The 22,291-nt window shown below is 42.7% G+C and overlaps 3 protein-coding genes across 5 annotated transcripts in view; 1 reads left to right on the top strand and 2 right to left on the bottom strand.

The window, feature by feature from the left end:
- Positions 1-4,744, top strand: LOC147248558 (stanniocalcin-2-like). Its single transcript, XM_086179186.1, has 4 exons — positions 1-678; positions 1,885-2,027; positions 3,286-3,497; positions 3,733-4,744. The coding sequence occupies exons 1-4, from the start codon at positions 546-548 to the stop codon at positions 4,037-4,039; spliced, it is 795 nt and encodes a 264-aa protein (XP_086035312.1). The 5' UTR covers positions 1-545; the 3' UTR covers positions 4,040-4,744.
- Positions 511-7,755, bottom strand: bnip1b (BCL2 interacting protein 1b). The gene is made up of 11 exons (XM_086179188.1): positions 7,555-7,755; positions 7,152-7,244; positions 6,966-7,057; positions 6,609-6,716; positions 6,093-6,211; positions 3,730-5,946; positions 3,218-3,480; positions 2,984-3,048; positions 1,879-1,997; positions 1,025-1,465; positions 511-733 (listed from the first exon to the last, which is right to left on the bottom strand). Exons 1-6 carry the CDS (start codon positions 7,636-7,638, stop codon positions 5,750-5,752), a joined length of 693 nt encoding a protein of 230 aa, XP_086035314.1. The 5' UTR covers positions 7,639-7,755; the 3' UTR covers positions 511-733; positions 1,025-1,465; positions 1,879-1,997; positions 2,984-3,048; positions 3,218-3,480; positions 3,730-5,749.
- Positions 7,756-9,037: 1,282 nt separating this feature from the next.
- Positions 9,038-22,291, bottom strand: part of crebrf (creb3 regulatory factor) — a 31,006-nt gene continuing 17,752 nt past the window's right edge. For all 3 annotated transcript variants that reach the window (XM_086226104.1, XM_086226105.1, XM_086226106.1), the window contains 4 exons: positions 22,016-22,205; positions 21,807-21,880; positions 21,392-21,511; positions 9,038-19,821 (listed from right to left, as the gene is read on the bottom strand). In XM_086226104.1, coding sequence (XP_086082230.1) covers positions 19,703-19,821; positions 21,392-21,511; positions 21,807-21,880; positions 22,016-22,205 — 503 coding nt within the window. In that variant the 3' untranslated portion in view covers positions 9,038-19,702. The remainder of the gene's footprint in view (positions 19,822-21,391; positions 21,512-21,806; positions 21,881-22,015; positions 22,206-22,291) is intronic.

The raw sequence follows: 22,291 nt of genomic DNA, 5'->3' as shown, positions 1-22,291 counted from the left end.
TCTCGAAAAGTGGGTGTCGAGTCCCCTTCCATGTGGCAGTTAAGAGCCGTATGTCCCCACAACATGAGGAATGCCGGCGTCAAACACACAGGCGCGCGGCTGGCAGGCGGGTTAATTGAGTGTGGATGTCTTGAGTGGCTGACCCCCGCGTGCCCCCGCCGACTCCGCGGGAACAGAACCTTATAAGAGCACTTTATCACTCGCGCCCCTCCACACGAGTTAAACTTTCAGGCTTTTTCTCTCGTCAATGGCGAACTTTTTTTCTTTTTTTTTTGCTCCGGCGCGCATGCACGGGGCTCCGATGTGATTGGTGGACGCACAAGTTCCCTTCACTCCAGCCGTCGTGCACGCGCGGTTCTTATATATGTACGCTTTTACACACTGTAGTGGAAACTCCTCTGATCCGCGGCTAAACTCCTGCTGCCACAACACACACACACACACACACACCCACACCCACACCCACACCCACACACACACACACACACACACACACAAACACACGCACATTAGAAATTGCAACCCAGGCAGCTTCGGTCTCAGACATGAACTCACCCGCGGTGCTGCTTGTCCTGCTCCTGTTCCCGGCCTGCCCTCGAGCGCTGACCGTAGATCTGCATGACGTCCCGGAGAAACAAGTGACTCCGGCGAAAAGGCGCCTCTCTCTCCAGAGCACAGGTGAGCTGCACCGCCCGGTCAACTTTGGGAGCTGCTGTTCGCGTTCAGGTGAACTCTGGGGAAATATCAGGTGTGCTTTCTGGTCGTCTCATTCTTTAAAAAAGTAAAAAGGCACCTCCTGGATGATGCTTCTGCTGTGGTTGCTATGGTTTCGGTGGATTTAAGTGTCCAGTTTGCATTAAATTATTGTAGCTTTCATTGAGCCCCATGAAATGTGTTACTGTTACATTGTTTTCGGGTCTGTCTGCTATACTTTGGGGTTGGAGCGTCTTCGGTTGATGACACGTGGGTTGCTATGAGTTTGACTGTAATGTTGACATGTAAGTCTATAGACATTTATACTCACGTAGTTCTGCTGCTTCATTTTTTCGTAAAATGAAACAGTAATCTGCATTGCAAGGTCCAATAATCGTCTATGTTGCCCCGCCTGTGTCACGGGGCTGCAGGGCACCGGAGTGCGCCTCTGAGCTCTCCCGCTCCGTCCCTGGCTGAAATTCAATGCGCAGCTCCGCTACATTCCCTCCGTAGCAGCCGAGCTGTGCATGACGGCTCCTCCGACCAGGAGCTGACCTGCAGGCAGAACACCAGCAACGGCAGCAGCAACTGCTTTATTTTCAAGTCACAATGTTCAGAATGCATGGTGGTTTACAGCAGTAATCCTCCCATCCAGAGACATCTCCTCACAAAACGATGGTCCAGTACAGGTGCTGCTTTCCTCAGAGCAAAGACGTGCTTGTCCATGGCTGACGTCTCCCCCTCCTCTCCTCCCCCTGCACCACGTGAGAGGCTGTGATAGGAGAGAGTTTTAACAACATTTTAACAAGAGGACTAGGCCAGAGTAACCATGACCAGTTTAATGTTTGAGTACCCCCATCTCTCTCTCTCACACACACACACACACACAAAGTGGCACAGTGACATGCATAGACACCACTGAGAAAACAGCACAAATGCAGGACCCCCTTGTACTTTTTTCTCACACACACACAATCAAAAACATTTTTTTACCTCCTCAAAATGGGTGAAGTGATTGTTTGTTTTTGTCAGCATGATAATTTTAAAAGTTCTGAATGGATTTTGATCAAATCTGGTAGGATATAGGATGAGGAACAATTGATTCAATGTTTTTAATTGAGAGAACCAGGTGGTCAGACTTGGATCATGAGTTGACGTCTCCTGTCTGGTCCGTCTTTGTCTAACCCTCAGTGGAGATCCAGAGCTGCCTGGTGAGTTCAGGGGATGTCGGCTGTGGGACGTTCCAGTGTTTTAACAACAACTCCTGTGAAATCCAAGGGCTGCACCACATCTGTCTCACTCTGCTGCACAACGCCGGGCGCTTCGACTCGCAGGTGGGGGGGGGGGGGGGGGAGGGGGGGGGGGAGAGAAGAGTCCGACTTCATCAAACACACACGGAAACAAACTCAGCATCGTTTCAAAAAAATGTTGATTTGTAATAACTGACAACAGCAACTTAGAACCAGCTTAGATGACACATTGAAATACATGTAATGTTCTTTTTATTTAATCCCCTCAGTCGACAACAGTAATTTGTGAGGAATGCTCTCTGTATAAGGAGAGTATAGCTTTGCATGTTCGCACTGGTTACACAACAAACTAAGAAATGAGAGAGGGAACCGCTTGTCTACTGGAATAGAAGTGTATGAGTGAGGGATGCCAGCGTGAGGAAGAGGAACTATAACGTCTAATTTCATGTGCACAGAGGGTATTTATCTGTGTCTGGTTGAGAGGTGTCTGTTAAATGTACATGTTACCATGGAAACATTAATAATCCTTAGAACTGTTGTGTGTTAAAAGACAATTTGGTGGTTTGGTGTTGGAATTTGTTTGGAATTTCAAAGTGTTTTAGGTAAACTGAGCATACGGCTGGATAAAGAAGATGTAGTTTATACCGGATGATGCGCTTGACAGTTTGTAAACAGACATTTTGGCTGTTGTTTGTCGTTGGTAGCTGTGGTGCCCTATTAGCTTCGAGCTAAATGTACAGTATGTGGGTATTTTTCTGCATTTTGGAGTCGGAAGAAGTGATGCAGGAGGGAAAACTGGTCTTTGTGAGTACTTGAAAAGCAAAATACACTATACACACCTTAAAATAACTATAAATATTAATAATAATAAAATGTGAATACCTTCAGCTTTTGGTTTACCAAAGTTTATGAACTGGGAATGCATCTCTTCAAATTCCACTGCTCATTCTAGATTATTTTAGTTGAAAAAGGATGAAAAACAAGAGTAGATTCTCTTCCCTCGCAGATTTAATGATCAGAGTGCTTTAATAAAGACAAACCTAAAATCCTCCTGCTGCAGTGCTTGGACCAGCTCCTTACGTAGGTTGAAAGGGCTCAGTCTCTACTGAAGAAATCCCAATGCTTAGTTTCAGCTGATTGTACATGAATAAATACATAGTTGTTATACTCATTGATTTTTCTGCACTAAGAGAAGTCCTACACAGTATCACTTTTCAGTCTTAAATGGCTGTGATAGAGCCAGGTTTGCTATTGTGATGGAACAGTGCACACACCTTCCCTAACTGAGACGCCAGAAACATCCTACTAATGCCGGCCTTCCTCCCCTTCCTCTTCCTCTCAGGGTAAGTCGTTTGTGAAGGACGCGTTGCGATGTATGGCGCTGGGACTGCGACAGCGCTTCAGCTGTGTTAGCCGCCGGTGTTCAGCGGTGAAGGAGCTGGTGTTCTCGCTCCAGAGAGAGTGTTACTCCAAACACCAGCTCTGCCTGGCTCTCAGGGACCACATGGACACCATGGGAAACTTAGTCCAGTTCCACCTGTTGTTCCCGCCAGGGTGAGAGAAGGGCGCACATGCACACACACGCGCACGCATGAGATGTGTCTTTCTTGCTTTATCATGCACCACATTTATGCAAAGTAAAACACAATCTCACAGAACGACCATAAAACCGTCATCGTGACAGGCCTGATCATGGGAAATGAAGGACTGATCAGTGTATCAACCAACATTTGTACAAAGAGTGTACAACAGTGTCACATCGTTGCTTTTTTCTCATGTATCCTACCAGGCCGTATGTCGAGCTGATGAACTTCCTGTTGAAGTGTGGCGATGAGGTCAGATTGTGGGTCAGCCGGCGCCTACAGGGTCAGTGTGAGCAGCACTGGGGGGCGCTGTGCAGCAGCTTCAGCGACAACTGTTCTCCCAGCCAACCGGACGCCCCGCAGCACATCACCGCCTCAACTCCCGTCTCGCCCCGACCAGTCACTGCGGAAGAACCCCTGCAGCAGCCAACCAGATGGGCCACGCCAGAGGACAGGAATGCAACCGACCCTTGGCTCCCCGCGTCTGCCGAGTCTAACGTGACGTCTTCATAGACACTTAGGAGTCTTAGAGACAATGCAGGCAGGTTGTATGAAGATCCACAGAACGTGCACTTACTCCGATTGTAATAACAGATTTAGTATAGAAGTAGTACTTTTATCAGTGTAGTATTGCTGTTTAGCATTTATGTTAATATTTCTCTTTACAACCGAATTTACATGGATGAAACTCAATAATCTACCTCACAGTAAACTACAGTGGCCTCAGCAAAGGACACACACACACACATACGTAAAGTCAAAAGGGCTGGTCAGTGTGCCAACTATTTAAGACTGTTTTTTTTTTTTTAATTATGAGGTATGTTATATTAAGCATCATACAGTATGAGACACTATCCAACGTAACCTTGGAGACGGTGCGAGTGCAGTCTGCAGGGGAGAAGCACTCTTAAGTTATATTATAAATATGTGTTTTCTTGATGTTCTCTTTTGTCATACACACCCCAGGTTTCAAGCTATGTTTTGTAAGTTTTTATTTGAATTACTGTGAAAATACATTTATAAGCAATTTTGATTGAAACTAAATAAACTACGATGATAATACAGGACAGAGAGATGGCTAGTAATAAATGAACAGACGCGAATGTGGAGTATTTTGCCACCTCCTAACATTATTCAAACGTAAATTCAGCATACACCCAGTTTAAGACTCAAGTCAGTTAACTCAGCTACTCACATTTTAGTCCAGTATTCCAAGAGCTGAACAGTAATGAGGGAAGGCACACGGTAAACTATTCCATTACTGTAACAGCACATACACACATGACTTCTAAGTCACACACTCTGTAATTCAAAAACAAAAGTAAACATAGTTCTGACCTTGGTTGCTGCGGTAACAAACATAGAAATGCTTCAAACAAATTTTGTCATGTTCCAAACGTGCAGACAATCACACCCGCCTCACGCGGAGCCTGAGGTGTGAGCGTGTTGGAGATGAGACGGCGTTCACACTTACCTACACTGATGTAGTTCGTCACGCTGTGAGCACAAAGTCACGCGGAGCCGCTGACTTCTGTGAGACGAGGCTCTGGCAGCCATTCAGCCAACAAGAGTAACAGTGTTTGCGCTCACACCTGGTTGAACAAGCTTGCTGGAAGCAGCTGCTTGCTTAACATCTCTGTGGTTCCGTGAAATCTCAATGATTAGGTTCACATGGACTGCAATAAGACAACTACTGACCTGATTCGAATTAAGACAATATTTCTGACAGATTGATTAGCCTCGTGGCAAGGAGGTTTCGGGTTCAAATCCATCAGCTGGACAGCCTGTGAGGAACACGTTCTCTCTGTGCCCGTGTGGGTTCTCCCCAGGTGCTCCAGTTTCTTTAGTTAACTGGAGGCTTTAAATAATGGTTCTCTGTCCCTATTAGACAACCCTGTGGTGGACTGGCAACGTGTCCAGGGTTAGTTTCCAGTCCCGTGACCTGACTGAGGCTCAGGTAATAGAGAAAGCTGTTTACACTCTGGCAGTAATAAGGGCGGATATCAGAGTATTGCCGTCATGTACACGTGGTCATTGTGTCAGTTTTAGTCAGGATTCTCTTTCTGCTTTCTGTGTTCTTCCATTGGCTGCTGAACCTTTCAAAGCTCACATCCACTGTGTGACAGTCCAGTCTCAATGCTCCATGGTGTGTCACACCCTTTCACGTCCAGCTGAGAAGAACAACTGGAACATTCTCCTTGAAGAGGAGCAAAACCCGACCGGTTAAATGAAGGGGAAGAGGCGTTTCTTGAGAATGTACAGCACGGTGGCCAAGAAGAGCGCCAGAGCCAGGAAGATCAGCAGCTTGTCTGTCAACTCCCGCCGATTGTACTTGAGGATCAGTTTCCTTCCCAGGTGGATGGTTCCGGTCATGTTCTTAAACTCCTCGTTAGTTTCCTGTACTGTCCGGGAGGAGGTGGCTGCGGTGAAGAAAAGGGTGGTTATGAGAAATATGCCAAAGCAGGTGGAGACGAAAGTGAAGATAATGTATGTGTACACTGATTTCACCGTTGGTACAAATATGATACAACCACCGCAAAAGCATACAAACGCGTGTTTCTCTCACCGAGCGTGCCGATGCAGTCCTCGCTCTGCTTCACCTGCTCAGACATCATCCTGCTGATGGACATCAGACTCTCCGTGATGTTGCTGCTGGTTTCCACTAAGCTTTCTTTGGTCGCCTTCCTGTCACAAAAAGACAAATATCAGACCAGGCTGCTGTCAGTTTAGCAGAGCAGTGTGTTGGACAGTCCAGTAGGAGGAGAACATTCAGGAGTAAAGACCTCCGCCGAAAAATGAGTCCGATCTTCTTTATCAGGAACCATCACTGTTGTTTGCACATGTTTCAAAAAGTATTTGAATTTTCTCCTTAATTTTTCTATACAGGCCCAAACAATGTGAATAAAAATGAATTAAAAAGTAAAAAGAAATTAAGAAGTCCTTTCTCTCAATGGCAAAGACATTTCTGGATCTGCCCGCCAACTTGTTTTGTACTTCCTTTTTCTCCCTCACGTTTCTGAAAATCAGCCCAGGAGTTTTTTTTTTCCGCATAAATCCGCTGGGGTTTAATGAACACACTGACCTCTGTCTGGTGCTCTGGGTCTCTGGCCCACGCAGCAGCTCGTCCTTCTCCATGTTGTCTATGGACAGTTTACAAGCCAGGTTAGCTTTCCTCCATGCTGTCTGGTTACTGGAATCCAAAAAGAACAGGACCAGAAAAATAATTAGGAATACATAAAAAAATTAATTATTATTGTTACTAGAAACGAGAAGAGGAGGCCGCCATCTCTCAACAGCCCATTGAATCAGAGTGACAGAGAACCAAAACTGAGGTGTCTGTTAAGTGAGAAATGTTATGTGAGTCACCCAGAGGCCTGGGTTAATGGTGGCTGGACACTGGCATTCAAGATTCAAGGGTGGAATGATGACATCATGTCACCTGATCATTTGCCTTCGCTGGCTCTCCGTTTCCGCCTGGATGGCCAGTCTGTCCGACTCTCTGTCCTGCTCTCTGGCCATCTGATCCAGGTCCTGACAACAACAGCAACAACAATGACAACATGGCATAAACATGTCAGATTCAGGAAGAAATCAATCAGATGCAACACATGAGAACTTGTCTGACCTGGATTCGGAGTCTCAGCTGGTTGAACTTCTCTTTGACCTGAGAGTTGAGTTCCATGAGAGAAGACTCAGGACCAGGGCAATCTCTAATGTCCTGCAGGTGCAAGAACACACACACACACACACACACACACACACACACACACACACACACACACACACACACACCGACTTATATCAAACATGACCAGCAAATTGGCTTCAGCTCGGCATTGTTGGTTAGGCTAATATTAGCATCAGTGAACATACACGGTGTGCGGGTTTAGTGACACGTATAAGCTAGCGTTAGCCTCACTTGGACATTGTTTCGTCTGTTGTGAGAATTACATTCTTCTACCAAACGGAGCTAAAGCAGGGAAAAAAAACATTAATCAAGACATAAGGCACATTTTCCCAGTCGTTACCTGAATGATAGCCTTTATTTCCAGGTCATATTTTATAATTTCCTGGGCACAAATTCGGACGTGGACGTCTCCTGAAGACGCCATGTTTGTTTTCCTACGGCAAGTTGAAAGCCCAAAAGATGACTTCTAGGCAGACGCTGAGCGACGTTCCCCTTCAGAACGCGTTTAATTACTTCTGAAGGAACATTAAACTTGTTCCCTTTGAGGCATGAAAACCAACATATCGCTTAAACACACAAGACAGTCAGCAGTTAAGAGGGAAAAATCTCAATTCCTCAAATACTGTCTCCGTCCTCTTAAAAATTAAAAAAAGGGAAGAAAAATCAAGGTAAACGTCTCTGAATGTAGTTTTCTCTAAGTATGGTACATGATAGTCATGTAGCCTACAGCACGCTCACAAGCAGCCTCCTCACAGCAATAAGCAAAGAAAACAAGAGACTTCATTGAAGTGCTATGAAATAAAAAGAAAAACTGGCGAGGGTTTAACTTCATGGGGTTGTGGTAACGTTTAAGGGATCAATAAAATATTTCTGCTCGTGAAAAACATACATATTAATAAAGTAATGATTAAATAAATAAAATTTAAATAATACTCAAATTAATCAGGATAATATTAGAGTCAATTTTGGGCAATAACTGTAATGATATTAACATTTTTTATTGGAACTGTTTCGATTAATGCCTAACAGTGATACATCGCTGTTACGCAGACACTGCAATTCACATACAGGACTCGAAGTTTGGATTGCAGTTGAAAGTGAAACTGTTTGTCCATACCAGCATGTGTGTGTGTGTGTGTGTGTGTGTGTGTGTGTGTAGACAACAGCTCAAATGACAGTGGAGAGTCCAGTCAGGTGACAGTTGAAGTGGCACTCCCTTTGTTTTCCACCTTGCTCTGGTCCCCTGAGGGCTGCTTCTTCCAGCAGTGCAGCTAAACCTGAGAACCATCTGGTCTTCTTATGAATTAGAACTTCAACTTCCACAATGCTGAACTTTAACTTTAATCGGCAAAATCTCTCCAGCTCATCTCTGAATCCGAGGGAACATTTGAAGAAATTCTCTGAAGTTGTTCCTGAGATATTGCTTCAAGAACAATGCAACATAAAAACAGTGTGAACACATCATGCCTCCTGTCACTGGCACAAAGGGGTAAAGATGGTGAGTTTGAAGCTGTAATTCACATTCTATTTGTGGGGTAGAACGTAGCATCATGCATACTGTTATAAGTTGGCATTTTACTTTTTAAAGGATCAGTAATAGATTCCATTTTTGGAGAAATCCAACAGTGGTGGAGGGTGAGCAGAACTGTTCATCTGCCTTTTCCATTCTAGTGAAGACTGGACAGCATCTCAGGAACGAAGGTATTTAACCAAGTTTGGCAAACATCCACCGGGACTCAAGGATAACCTGAAAAAACTCTTCACAAGAACACAAAACTAACATCACGCACTGAGGAATGAATCATCCGAGAGTCAAAGTGGGGTGCTAATGGTTTTATTATTTTGATATTAAAATCAATAAACATAATCAGACTATTGTGGTTACAAGCAGAGCTGTGGTACCAACTCCTGGCTGATACAACAGAGAAAGAATGATTTTTTTAAAAAATAAGAAATGAGGCACCAAAAAAAAAAAAAAAAAAAAAAAAAAAAAAGGTGTCCGCAAGATGCCGAGCAGCCAGACACAAAAACTCTGAAACAGAAGAGTTGTTACAGCACAACCCTAATAAAAAGAAAACATTAGATTTCCATGCCTGTGCATAAAGCCACCCACTGTGCCTCCATGAAAATAAAGTGTACAATGTCAAAACAAAAAACAATAGTATAAACCCAGCACGACATTTATTACACAACATAAATAGAACAACTGTCAAGATATTGTATTCGAACAGGCATATATGTGAACTACAAATATAGACGTCATTGCTAAGGAGAGGATCAAGTTAGTTTCAGCAGGATACACTTTCTGCAGGTTTTGCTTCTTAATGAAACTAAAATCACCAAGGGATCTATTATAGAGCACTTAGCAATGAAGTACAGCCTTCCTACTGAGACCGGGAAGAGGAGCACACACAGGACTAACTACAGAGAGATCCCATGCTGTTGATCGAGTCCCAGAAGTTACCATTACAAGACCAGAAGCATCATAACAATGGCATGTGGAGCTCAGGATGGCCGGTACGTCACACATCCTCTACATGGTAGGACTTGTACGCCATGCCGCCGTTCTTTTTGAAAAACAAAACTGAACCGATGCTATTTCTTGTTGTCGAATGTCTCCGTGCATTCTGGCAAGTCTGGAAGGAGATGTAAGTCATTGCAGTGTTGGATGAAGAGTTGTGTGAGTAGAGACGGGGTGGGGGTTGTTTTTATTATCGAGGGTGTGTTGTTGTTGTTGTTTGCTTTAGTAAAATCAGTCTACAGAAGAGGAGATAAATCCCCCGCCCTCTGATTATTCATCTCAGGGGAGGGTGAGGGGTCTCTGCCCACCAGCCTTTAGTGACCCCGGTTAACCTCAGGAGCTCCCTGACGAGACAAACCAAAGCTCTTCTGAGACTAAAGAAACATCTCCGGTGCAGCGGGGAAGTTCTCCCTGAAAACTGATCTTTAACACAAAGAAAAAAAGTCTCTACTAAAATTTGAGTGAAAGCAGGCGAGCGAACTCTGAACCCAGCTCCAAGAACGTGGAAGGTCAGAACCTCCGCGTAGAGGCCAGATAAAAGAAGAGTTGTGTCAAGGTGTTTGCTGCTGCCCCCGTCTGGCTGCCTCAAACCTCCGATGACAGAACGCTTCACGGGCTTCACCACCACCACCACTTCAAGTCACAGTGAAACCACAGAGAGCCACTCCGTTGAGATCTACTCGATCACATCAAATAGGTCACCGACGTGTCTGTCAGCAGGATACAGACAGAAACAGATGGACGGATTCCGATGGAACTTGGTGGAAAAGATAGGTGATATTGACAAGGAGCAAGTGTTCAACCTTCGGAGGGGAGCTGGAGGGAATCGGGTCACGGGTCATTGGCAGCAGACAGCTGTTAGCGGTGGTTTTCTGGACACGCTGGACAAATTTTGTTAAAATTCCTTGAGTTTATACAAATGTTTCAGCTTCCAGAAATCATCTTGATTACATTCTGGATCTGCAGTTCCAAAACCTTGTTTTCATGATGGTCAGTAGGTCTGAAAAATGGCAGCATGTTAATAAATAATCAGGACAATCACCAGAGGATGGTATGGATCGTGCTCTGGACCAGTGATCTGGAAGACCTATTTTAGGCAGGCGGGAAGAAAATGTATGACGCTACAGGGATAACGAGATGATCCGGGGTTCAATCTGTCTCGCTAACTCACACCATTCTTAAAATGGTCTGGAAACAGCCTGTTGGGTTTGAAATGTGTTTGCTTGAAAAACAAATGATTAGATTTCCACCTTTCTGGTAAACGTGACTCGTGGCTCCCATCTGGAGAATCGAGGATTAAAAATGTAATATTTCTCATGACAAATGTTGCTAAAATTAAATCACTGGCAGTACGCAGATCCCGTAAAAAAAACAAAAACAAAAACAAAAAACTGGAAATTCTGCCACTCAGCACTACTGGGAAAGGGTGCCGACTCGGCAGAGATCCACAGTTAAGAAATCGAACTGAAAGACTTGAATAGCGTGCTGATATTTATAGGGGTTGATTTTCCAAAACTGCTCGCATTTATGGGCCCTTGCGATAATGTTTACTGATCTCATGTTTTATTTTTCCGTTTCCATGAATTCAACCGTCAGAGGGACACAAACTTCCTGTTTTCTTTTCTTAATGAGTTTTTGGGGTTTTGTTTTCCTGCACAAAGCGACATTAGACTGCATTCCGTGCTGGAAAATAAGATAGCAGATTATTTTTGTGTATCTAAAGTGTGATCTTTTTCCTCAAATTTCATATTTGTTTTCCTGTCGATGTCATAATTCAATACCTTTATCAGTTTGCATGATTTCCAAAGCCTCTTGTCAGCCATTTATTTGTTTATTGTGGCAGAATTTACGAACATCTGAGACGGTTTTGGCGGTTGGATTCGTATTTATGTCCATTAATATGTAACGCAGTGACATCACGGTTCTACTGCAATGAAACCTAAAAAAAAAAAAAAAAATTCTATTCAATAATGCAAGGAACACTGTGCACTCGTTGTAAAAGTCTCCAAGTGTGATGTGACGTGTCATTTTTGGCAGGAATCGTCAAGTATGGTGTGAAAGAGTCATTTCAGATTTCACTGTGACTGAGAGCGACTGGTGAAGCCTTCTTCAGTTATGGAGTGGAGACTCAACTTATTGCCTCTTCTACGCAGTCGTTTACTGGACGAAAGAAATAAATATCAAATAAACCGGTGTGCACACTGGGACCAGAGAAGGAAAATAAAAGGCAAGAAAATATAATTTAGAAAAAACAAGGTTCTAATGTGCAACATTTCAAAGCATAAATATCAAACCATAATATTAATAATTAAAAAAAAAAGGATTTGAACATACAAAGCAGGACGGAAGCCATACAAAGATACAACATTCATGATCTTTCTGGATCCTGATGACAAGAGTCTCCCTCTGTGAGCCTGCCAGCAAAGTCTGAACGACAGAACTCTCCATCGCGTCTGTCTGTACGATCCTGCTGAGGAAGACTAGTCTACATTCATCAGCAAAGCAGCAGCAGCAGCAGCAGTTATACCTCGCTATGTCAGCATACAGCAGTCACAAACACACGGTTGACCGCAGTCATCAACACAAGGAATAATATGGCTAATACAGCTTTTTAGTGTAGCCATGTTAGCACCCAGCCACTGTCAGATTAGCACCACAGTTAACCTCCATGCTCAGTTTGTCGCCTCATTCGTGCCAACACTGACTTCAGGAGGGTCTGGCACTTCATAATAGCAAAGTTAAGAAACGGAAAAGTTTTTCTTTTTGTGTTTTTCTTTCTTGAAAATGTTTGGAGGGCCAAGTCTCCCTCTGCCTTAGACACAGTGGAAGTTCTCTCGTTTACTCGGACACAGCAGCAGCAGCCGATACAGAAAACACGATAACGTGGCATAGTGGGCAGAGAAAGAGTTCAAAACAGAACCAGGTTTCCCAAAACATCAACACATTTGCCAGGTTGCCGATTATGTTCTTGCTCCTGTCAGACACGGAGCCGCCAACAGCTCAGATCTGCTGTTAGAGGTTGACTTGTACAAAATGCATCCACCTGGGGTTAAAATAAGGTTTTCTGACTCTTTCTATGCTTCCGGTTTAGGTTTTGGGAAACCCAGCCCCTTAATTCCTGTGGGGAAACCCCCTCCAGACTGACAGAAGGTGCAGATTTGTGTTCTCATATATTTGATTAAGGCACCTGGTTCAGCAGGCATCATATTCAAAATATTGTTTTCCTCCTTGTTTATGTAAAAACCAAGAGCGAGGTGAGGAACGGTGTGTCACCATCGCAGGAAGGAAGGTGTGATACAGTAGGGGTGTGTGGTAATTATATTGTTATTGTCATGGACGTCCTACAACTCTTTGTGCTCATTCGATAGCAGCAAATGTGAATTCATTCGAGCAGTGAGCCCAAAAAAACAAAACAAAACAAAAAAAGAATTTGCAACAACACATGGATGACGTTTCTGATGATTGGTCAAATTGATTCTCAGACTATGAGAACCTCGAGACGTCACTCGAAACTCTCGGGGAATCGGCATGCAAGTAGAGGATTCCCGCCGTGTTCTCCACACACAGAACATGTCTGGTTCTAATTTTACATCAGGAAACACGGTGAGGACAGTAAAGCATACAGCCTCCAAAGATGAGGTGATCTTACAAGCAACAATGGCGACCCTCGCGAGGGCCAACAAGACAGGAAACATTTGAAAGACCTTGGAAGAAAACTCAAAGCAAAACTCAAAGAGATGTGACAACACAGCCTGCAGGAGCCGAGGTCAACTCCTTTCTCAGAGCTCCAAATGAGTCCAGATTGTCCGATAAAGCTAATTTTACAAGAGAGTCATTTCCAAATAACTTTCAACAGTTTCCAGGGAGAAACCAGAGATACTATCTGGGAATTTCCAGTGAAGGTGGACACATGAATTCGTTCATCAGTCTCTGGAGGGCAGGTGACAAGATAGAGAACAGGAGTTGAAATTTCTCCTTTTTGACACTAACAATTCATTTTAACCATTTTATTAATGAGGAAATAATTGATTAAAGCTCCTTAAATGTCACTTTGCTGATCCATAAAAAAAAACGGCCCTTTTATAAACTCTGCAATGTAGATTATTTTTCCATTTTCACTGAGTTGAACTTTTCTTCTTTGAAAACATTGGGCAGTTTTCAAGAGAAAACTATTTGAAGTTATTAACTGGACTGAAAAATTGTGAAATAGTAAACCAAAAGGTTCATAACAGATTTTTTTTTTTAACCAATTCCCATTATTGTTCCGCACCACATTGTCATTGAAAGAAAAATCCAAATTTACCAGCAAATATTTAACAGAAATTAAAATTTTGTGGTTAGATACTCATGAATGGAAGTCATTTAATTTGATTCGAGAGATTCCTCTCGGGCCAATCTTAACACTCTAATATTTAGGTATTTCTGAAGTTCGTTTCCATGACTTTTCCAAAATTTTCAGATTTTATTTCGCTTTCAAAAACTTGTCCAGCCCTGGAAATTGTTATTTTCAAATTATAACTTCCCAGGTTTTTCATGAAGCCTGGAAACTTTTCTCTACTGACTTATTTTGAACCACAGGAGAAAAAAATAACCCTGCAGGTTTTGCTTCTTGGAATACGACGATTGAAAACTGCTGCCATTTAACAGAAATTAGTCATAGTGCACGGAGTTCTTTTGAGGAAAACTCAGGGAGAGGATGGGCTTGTAAAATCAAAGCGTTACCGAGTAATTCTTCTGGAGATATTTTATCTGTACAATTTAAAATCAAAGTGATTTCTACTCGCTGATATCAGCGAATCAAAATGATTTTTGTTCCTCTTTGACTCTGGCCCACTGTTATCACATGCAATGAGTCTTTGCTTTTACAAAGGTTTGCTTTACAATAATGATCACACAGGTCAACAACACAGAGATGAGAGTCTGTGTGGATCTTCCTCTGATTGGTCCGGCGGGGACGGTTACAATCAATGAAAAATGACGATGGTTATTGAGATAACAATAATCACATGGACAAAGGGATTTTACGAGTTGCTCTGAATACAGAAGCCAGTTTAATTCTTGGATTATTTCTTGGATAATGACAAACAATCAGCACCATGTGACAAACCCGCGCGGGATCACGTCTGGGAATCAAATCTGTTGCGTGGTATTTCGGAATATCGAGTTGGCAGAGGGCGGAAATGTTTTTTTTTGTGAATTCTTGTGACTAGCCTGTTGGCCTCGTTTGCGTACAGAGCATTGCAACATACTGATTGACATTGATAGTTCAAAACACACACACACACACACACACACACACACATACATACACACACAATATTTTGTACAGAGTAAAGAATGGCGACAATAATTGGAATACATAAATATATTTTCTTCTGATTTTATATTTCATCACACGTCAGATAGAAGAACGATATTACCCTGATTTGCTGAAGAAGAGCTTTATGGATCCACTTAGTTTTTATTGGACAAGAGTAGCACAAAGTTACACACTCTATTAGCTTAATTATTTGACTGTATAGGATTTATGTCACCAGAAATAAAAACAATACGGAATAGTTTTACTGGCGTTGATTTTCACTCATTTTCATGACTGTTAAAATGCCACAGAGTCTCCTGGTTTGAATGTAAAGTTGCACAGCTTTGCGCCTCTCGTGTTTATAAGTAAAATCCTGCAAGGGCTCTTTCTTGAACCAGCCTCGTGAACGACAAGAAAACGCACACGCACGCACACACACACCAACACTTCTCTTGTGCGCCAGTCCACTGTCAGTCAACCAGCGGCCCTTTATCCACTGATGACCCCTACAGATCTGGGCAAAATTACAGCCCAAAAAAATGCTTCAAAGATGTGAAGCTGTATTTTCTCTGTCTGCTACTTCAGTCAAGGTTGTTTTGAGCCACTCAGGCTGAATGGTTTTGTTGGTATATTGGCAAAGCAATGTCGTAAACCTCGGGCACACCCCTCAGCGACTGACATATCTGCCATGTTTTTATTTTTGTGGCTGTGAGAAGTTATTTAAGAAGGCATTAAGTGTCCAGATTGAGTCTTCATTTGTAATTGGCTTGCCATACAGTACAGTGATATAGTAACTTCCCCCAAGGCGGCCGGGAACAACATCTTTTAAACTGGCTCTTCCTGGCCGCCCCAGGCTAAACCCCTCCGCATTAAGTCACAAGTAGAAATCAGTTTACAAATGATAACAATATAGCTCTCTGGAGAAATGTGTCTACACTGTACATCACCCTGAAGAGGAAGTCAAAGCAGAATCAGTTTTTCCATAGGAAACCTCTACTGAAGGCAAATGAATCATGATGCCAAGGGGGATCAGCATCAAGATCAATGTAGGGGCCCTGGAATCAAAACCCTCTTTTTTTTTTTTTCTTTTTTTTTTAAGACCACAAACAGATTATCCACATGACCCTTAACCAGGACATAGACCTATCCTGTCACAGAAACAGGCATATCCAAGACACAGGGCTTTCCAAAGCCATGCAACGATACACACTTGCATGCAACACCTCGTATTACTGCATGGCTCTGGAAACATGTAGACCTAACGCTCATCAGGCCGTAGACCTAGTCCTTGCTAGTCTATACACCTAGCCATGTCAGGTAATAGACCGGCCCTAGCAAGTAGTCGTCAAGTACACTTGCAGCATTCACACCAGGCCTTTTAGCAGCAAATGGAAGAAAAAAAATGCTTTTCTTTTTTTTTTCTTTTTTGGACAAAGTGCTTTTGTTTTTAAACATATAAGATAAGAGTATACTTTACATATATCTATAACATTTAGAGGATACATATTAACTTATAGTCTATTTACAAAAATGTATCACTACTAAGAAAATAGCTATGGACGGGAGCAAGTCATTAGGCTACGACGAGACTAAAAAGTCAAACAAGAATCATGGATCATTCGAGTTTCAGAAAAAAGCACCATTTCTCCCTTTTATAGACGGAAAGAAATCAGTAAAAATATGTATGTGTGTGTGTGTGTGTATACAGACACACACATATATACGTGTATATATATACACACATGTATATATCTGTGTATATATATCAGTGTATATATTAGTTTATATACAGTATATATCTGTGTGTGTGTGTGTGTGTGTGTGTGTGTGTGTGTGTATGTAGAACTAGCTGTTATTCAATCACACGATACAGGAAAACCACATCAGAGATCAGAGTTCATTCGCCACCTCAAACCGATTCAGCCTCCTCAAACTCTGCAGAACGAGCAGCTGAATTTGCAAATTCCCAGGAATGACAGCGTTCCCTCTGAGGAGGCAGTAGGGAGGCAAGCACACAAGCATCATGCACGTTTTGAAAAACTGCCAATTTGCGTCCTGTTTGTCAGTGACCAATCGAGAGGGATGGGAGTTGAACATCAGGAGAGGCCTCAAAGGCAGCGATGTCAATCCAATGGAAGATTAAATTCAACCGATTTCATGATTCATGTGAGAAAACCTCAATGAAAATGCGCGCCGTCCAGGTCAAATGGCTTTCTGACACAACACTTGCAACAACGCTGCAGCTGTATCCTTGCATCCTTGCATCTAAAGACATTTTCCTGCAACCGTCCATGTCCTCACTCCCTGTGAAGGTCATGGCTTCACTGCATTGTGTGCTCTAAATAAAACCAGTCCCGATTCTGTGTATTTTCACTCCACTTCACTCCAGGAAGGAGACCAGAGGGGTCAAGCCAACAGACTGGGATTTAACCTTTCACCTCTGTATTTGGAGAATCTGACCAATTACGACTTCCAATCCACCAAGCTAGCAGGCAGCTAAAATACAAAAATATAACAAGATTCTTTTTTTCTCAATTTTTTTGTGTTTTTTTTTTTTTTTCTCTACGCAAGAAATGTGTCATGCTTGAAAATGAATCAGTTGTCATGAAAAGTGGCATTTGACCATTGGTAGATATATCATTAATGCTTCTATATACAGTACTTAAACACAATTCAGTTAATAAATTTGTTGATGAACTTGACCTTGTCTACATACAGAAATTATACAAAGGAACATAACATTTTGGTTATTCTTGGTGACATTTTGACATACAAGCAAAAATGTAACATAGCTTATCTACTAGCGCTCTTGGTTTTCTGTCCTAGATAGCGCTATAAACACAATTAGCTTGTGGAGGGAGGAATCAGTTTAGGAATGAAGTGCTTCCAAAGCAACAAATCTACTGGAGAAGCCCACAGATGGGGTTAATTTTTCGATTTATGAACAAAAAATAAGTGAATGAATGTTCCTTTTCTGTACAGAATTGGACCCAAGCTAATTTCACAGTTCTATTAAGTTCCCTGACCCTCCCACATTTCTTACATTCAATACGGCGTCAGGTAAGCTGTGCAAAACCTTACTTTAACTGGCTGGTTGCCATTTTGTTGCATGTGTCTTTGGTACAAAAAACAATCAAAATATAGTGTGCAAATATTTTTTTTTGTAACTCTAAACAAAAAATATCTTGTTAACCCACCCCGGATCCCCAAAGACAGAGTACCAAAAACCATAAGGAATCTATTGCAGAGCCCTCCTATATACACAGACTCTGTGGCATCACGCAATGAGAGCTTCCATTTTTATGTACATTCAGAATATCTTTAAACAACTGAAATACACAACAAACCTCACAGGCGTCTCACTCAGTGTAAAGTAGTCCTCTCCTTGGCTGGACCTCGGGGACTAATCATCTCTTCTCTCTCAACCCCTCTCAAACACACGCGCACACACACGCTCACTCAGTCACACACGCTCACTCAGACACACTTGCGCGCGCGCACACACACACAGACACACACACACGCACACATACACAAGGCACAATGAATAGAACTCTGATCAAACACTAGTATGAACACACCAAGCCTGGTCATCTCTACTGTACAAAAAGGGGAGCCGGTGCCGTTTGTCAATGGGAGACACTTGTATGTACAGTTCCTAGAGGAGATGGATCGCCGCCTGTGCCATCTTCATCAATGTCACCACCTCCATCATCATCTTCCTCACTGTCTGCTCCCACACTGGCAAAATGCCCACTTCACCCAGTCCAGTTATAACCAGCATAAGGCCAAAAAGCACCGAACTATGTGCGCTTCCTCTCCACACAGTCAACTACTTCCTGTTGCTTAAGTTAACATTGTCATATTTAGCCATTTCCTGTCAAACGTATATCAGGAATTTCCTGATGCTTTTGTCCGGAGCATTACTGATGCTGAGTGGTAACAGCAGCAGAGCTGACTGCCTGACAGGGGATGGCATGAACATATTTAGGCCTTCAATACAAAATATTTCCAGCCACCCCGTAACGCCATTGAAGCAAGCTGCTTTGTTTCTCTGCAGCTGCCTTGGCAACCATTGCCATCAAAGTGCTTTAACTGTGTCAATTTAATATCCTGGAATTTTAATTTGTTACAAAGGGAGGTGAGAGCCTCTTCCAACACATAGCTGGAACTTTTCCAACCTGATGTTTTCTGCCTTGTAACGATTCTGGTGTTAAAGTATTCCAGTGGTTACACTCGTGTGACTGTCTCAGTCTCAGCCCTGGACGGGCTCTGCAGGAAGCAGACCTCCGATAGGACCCATCCCACGCAATGCTCAGTTAATCACCATTCCAATCACCATTGGATCTAGGACGTGCCGTTAGCTATACATAACCATCACTTGCCTTTAGAGACGCTTTCCCCAACACACGCTCATGATGGGTTGGGAGACAGTGACGTGCTGTCCCTGCACGCAGGTGTGCAGAGACAGAAAGCTAGGGTGTACGCCATACAGGTGCATGGCTAAAACAAGCACACATACGTACACACAGGGAGTGGTATGTGTGTTTGTGTGACTAAAAATGTGCATGTACTCTGGGTGGGAGGGGCATGCAGAGGGAGCATAGTTACAATGGGACAGCACGGTGGTAATATTTAGTCCACTCCTCTCAGTGGACCACTGTTTGACTAGATTTTGGAGGTGGGGACTCTCAGGCCAACCAGTCCGCCGGTGGGATCTCCATGTCCTGTGTTCTCCAAGATCTTGTTGACAAAGTCGGAAGTCTGTCCAGCAACAGGTGGCGCCACTGCACGCACACACGCACAAGCACACACACACACACGCACACACACACACACACACACACACACACACACTTTAATTAGTCAATTTCCAATTAGAGTAGCTAAAGACTTTTATATATTGTTGATTTTTGGCATTTTCTAAATAAATTAGTCATCCTCATCCTGTTATTTTTTGGTCAGGTTTCAGATGCCCAAATGTTGGAGCATTTTTGTCTCATCTCAGTAAAAGATAACTATTTCAGTCTAGATGTAGTCAATGAAAACTGACCTAGATTTCTTTGTGGTGATCTGATATGTCTCTTCAAGTCATTTGACTAAAATGCCAAATAATCTCATTTTAGTTATGCGATTCTTGTTCATTTTAGTCCAATTTTAGCCAATGAAAAAAACATTTTGTCAATTTCTGTTGAAAAAAAGTAGGCTTCATTTATGCAATTATTTTTTTTCTCTGCAACTTATCTAACTTTAGTTAGTTGCTAACCCTGTGACAGACAGCAGTCATTTTCATATTTGACTGATTCAGAGAAACTGTTTCGAGATCTGCTCAACATTGGTTGAAGAGGAGCCTTTTGGATGTGTAAGCACGTGTAATCCCACATGAGGACAGACTAACGTGAGGAAGTATGAGTACGACAGCATTCTGATGCTGTTCAATCAGCGACTGAATGAAAAACTTAACAGGAGATTTTTTTTCTCTACTCCTCACAAGATTATTTCTGGGAACAGATTATATCAGAGCTAATTAGATTAGCAGGACTGGCTGTTCACAGTTGGTTCTACTTTCAGAGGGAATTAAAGCCAATCTGATTTTATGCAAACTGGCTGAACATACGATCAGCAATATAGGAAGTTTTGGCAAATAACTTATATCAGATAATTGTACCTGACAGGATCACAACACAAGACAACATCATTCAAATAATGTTACATTCTGTTATATTTATAAACCGATGATCAGATCCTCGCGGATGACAGGCCGTGCACGTTTTACTGGTGAGCCGAGAAGGCAACATGAAGGAGATCAAATGTTAGTACAAGACGCGTACAGCTTATGGTGTGTTTGTTTCCTTCAAAGTGCTGACAAAATATTTTAGTATCAAAGAAAAATAAAATGTGTCAATTTTCTAAGTTTTTTTGAAGCCTACGAAGCTGCAGTACCTGCTGTCACCAAGAGGATTGAAGTGGTTACATTCTCAGTCTCAAATGTTCCACTCAAGAGCAGCTGCTGAGTCAATAATGACACCTAGTGGTAAAATCTGGTACACTGGCGTGATGTCTGGTATTTCCTTCACCAGCTCAAACCTACTGGCTGCATCTTTAAGACAGGAAAATAAAATAGACTTCCCTCCTCCGCAGCAGCAATCAGTCTGCTGTTATAATCCAGTGACTATTAGCATACACACGTTCCAACAATGCAGCTTTCAGGTCTGACACCTTTTGTTATCTGGAACAAAAACTGCCACCTATTCTTTTTACAGATGTTTTAACACATTTTACTGACACTGATTTTACTTTATTCTACTTCTAATCTGACTTTGATCGACTGACAATGAACCTTCATGTAATTCTCACCAAGCGTTTCCTGGATGAGCCTGTCCAGGGTGTCACTCATGTTGGTTGGACGAGGAGAAGCGTCCTCCACGCGCACCACTATCTCCTCCTTGATGGCGTTGATCACGAAGAGCAGACGATCTACAGGAAGACAAACACGTGCACTAGTTTCAACACAAAATATCTGCAAGTCTTAATCTTCAAGAATTTCAACATCAAAGAAATTGAAGAAGAATATTTGATTCTAGGAACAGTACAAATGATCAGATAGTCGAATTTAAATGTGACGCAGTTTAACAAGAGACACTTGGTGAAGTAAAATCCAATCATGATCATTACATTTATAGTGACTTTCCAAGGAGAAACCCTCGAAGTCATGGAAAACATTTGGAAGCAGAGGTGGAGGAACCTGTGTGTGGTGTCATACGCCACATACCGTATTCTGTGCTGAGCCCCCACAGCTTCACCTTGTTTGCTTCGTACTGGGCCTTCTTTTTTAAACGGCAGGCTCTGTTGAGAAGACACTTCTTTTTATGAAACAGCAACTGACACCCTCCTCTGACACCTATTTCTGACACCTACGTCTGTCAACTGCATTCATGTTGTGTGCATGACTAAAAATGTTTGGATTTGTTATTTTTTTACCTGGATGCCAGCTTGTTCTTCTCCTTGCGAGACCAGGGTCGTGCGGTGAGCGGTAGCTCGCTTACGGGAGTCAAGTCGCTGATCACCTTGTTTAGTTTCCGTAGCTCAGTGCCAATCTGCAGCAGCTTCCGTGGATTGGGTGTAAGGTCTTCCACGTCTGTGCGGCGAGACTTCTTCAGCATGTACTTTCCTGTATGAATAGACAGCCAAAAGAAGTTGAAAGACAACTTTGTGATATCAATGTTAATGTTCAAGCAGGCACATTATGAAACACCA

The sequence above is a fragment of the Aulostomus chinensis genome, chromosome 15 (assembly GCF_037954235.1).
Source record: "Aulostomus chinensis isolate RoL2024-O1b breed Wild chromosome 15, RoL_Achi_v1.0, whole genome shotgun sequence".
Classification (NCBI taxonomy): domain Eukaryota; kingdom Metazoa; phylum Chordata; class Actinopteri; order Syngnathiformes; family Aulostomidae; genus Aulostomus; species Aulostomus chinensis.
This window is presented reverse-complemented; position numbering and strand designations above follow the sequence as displayed.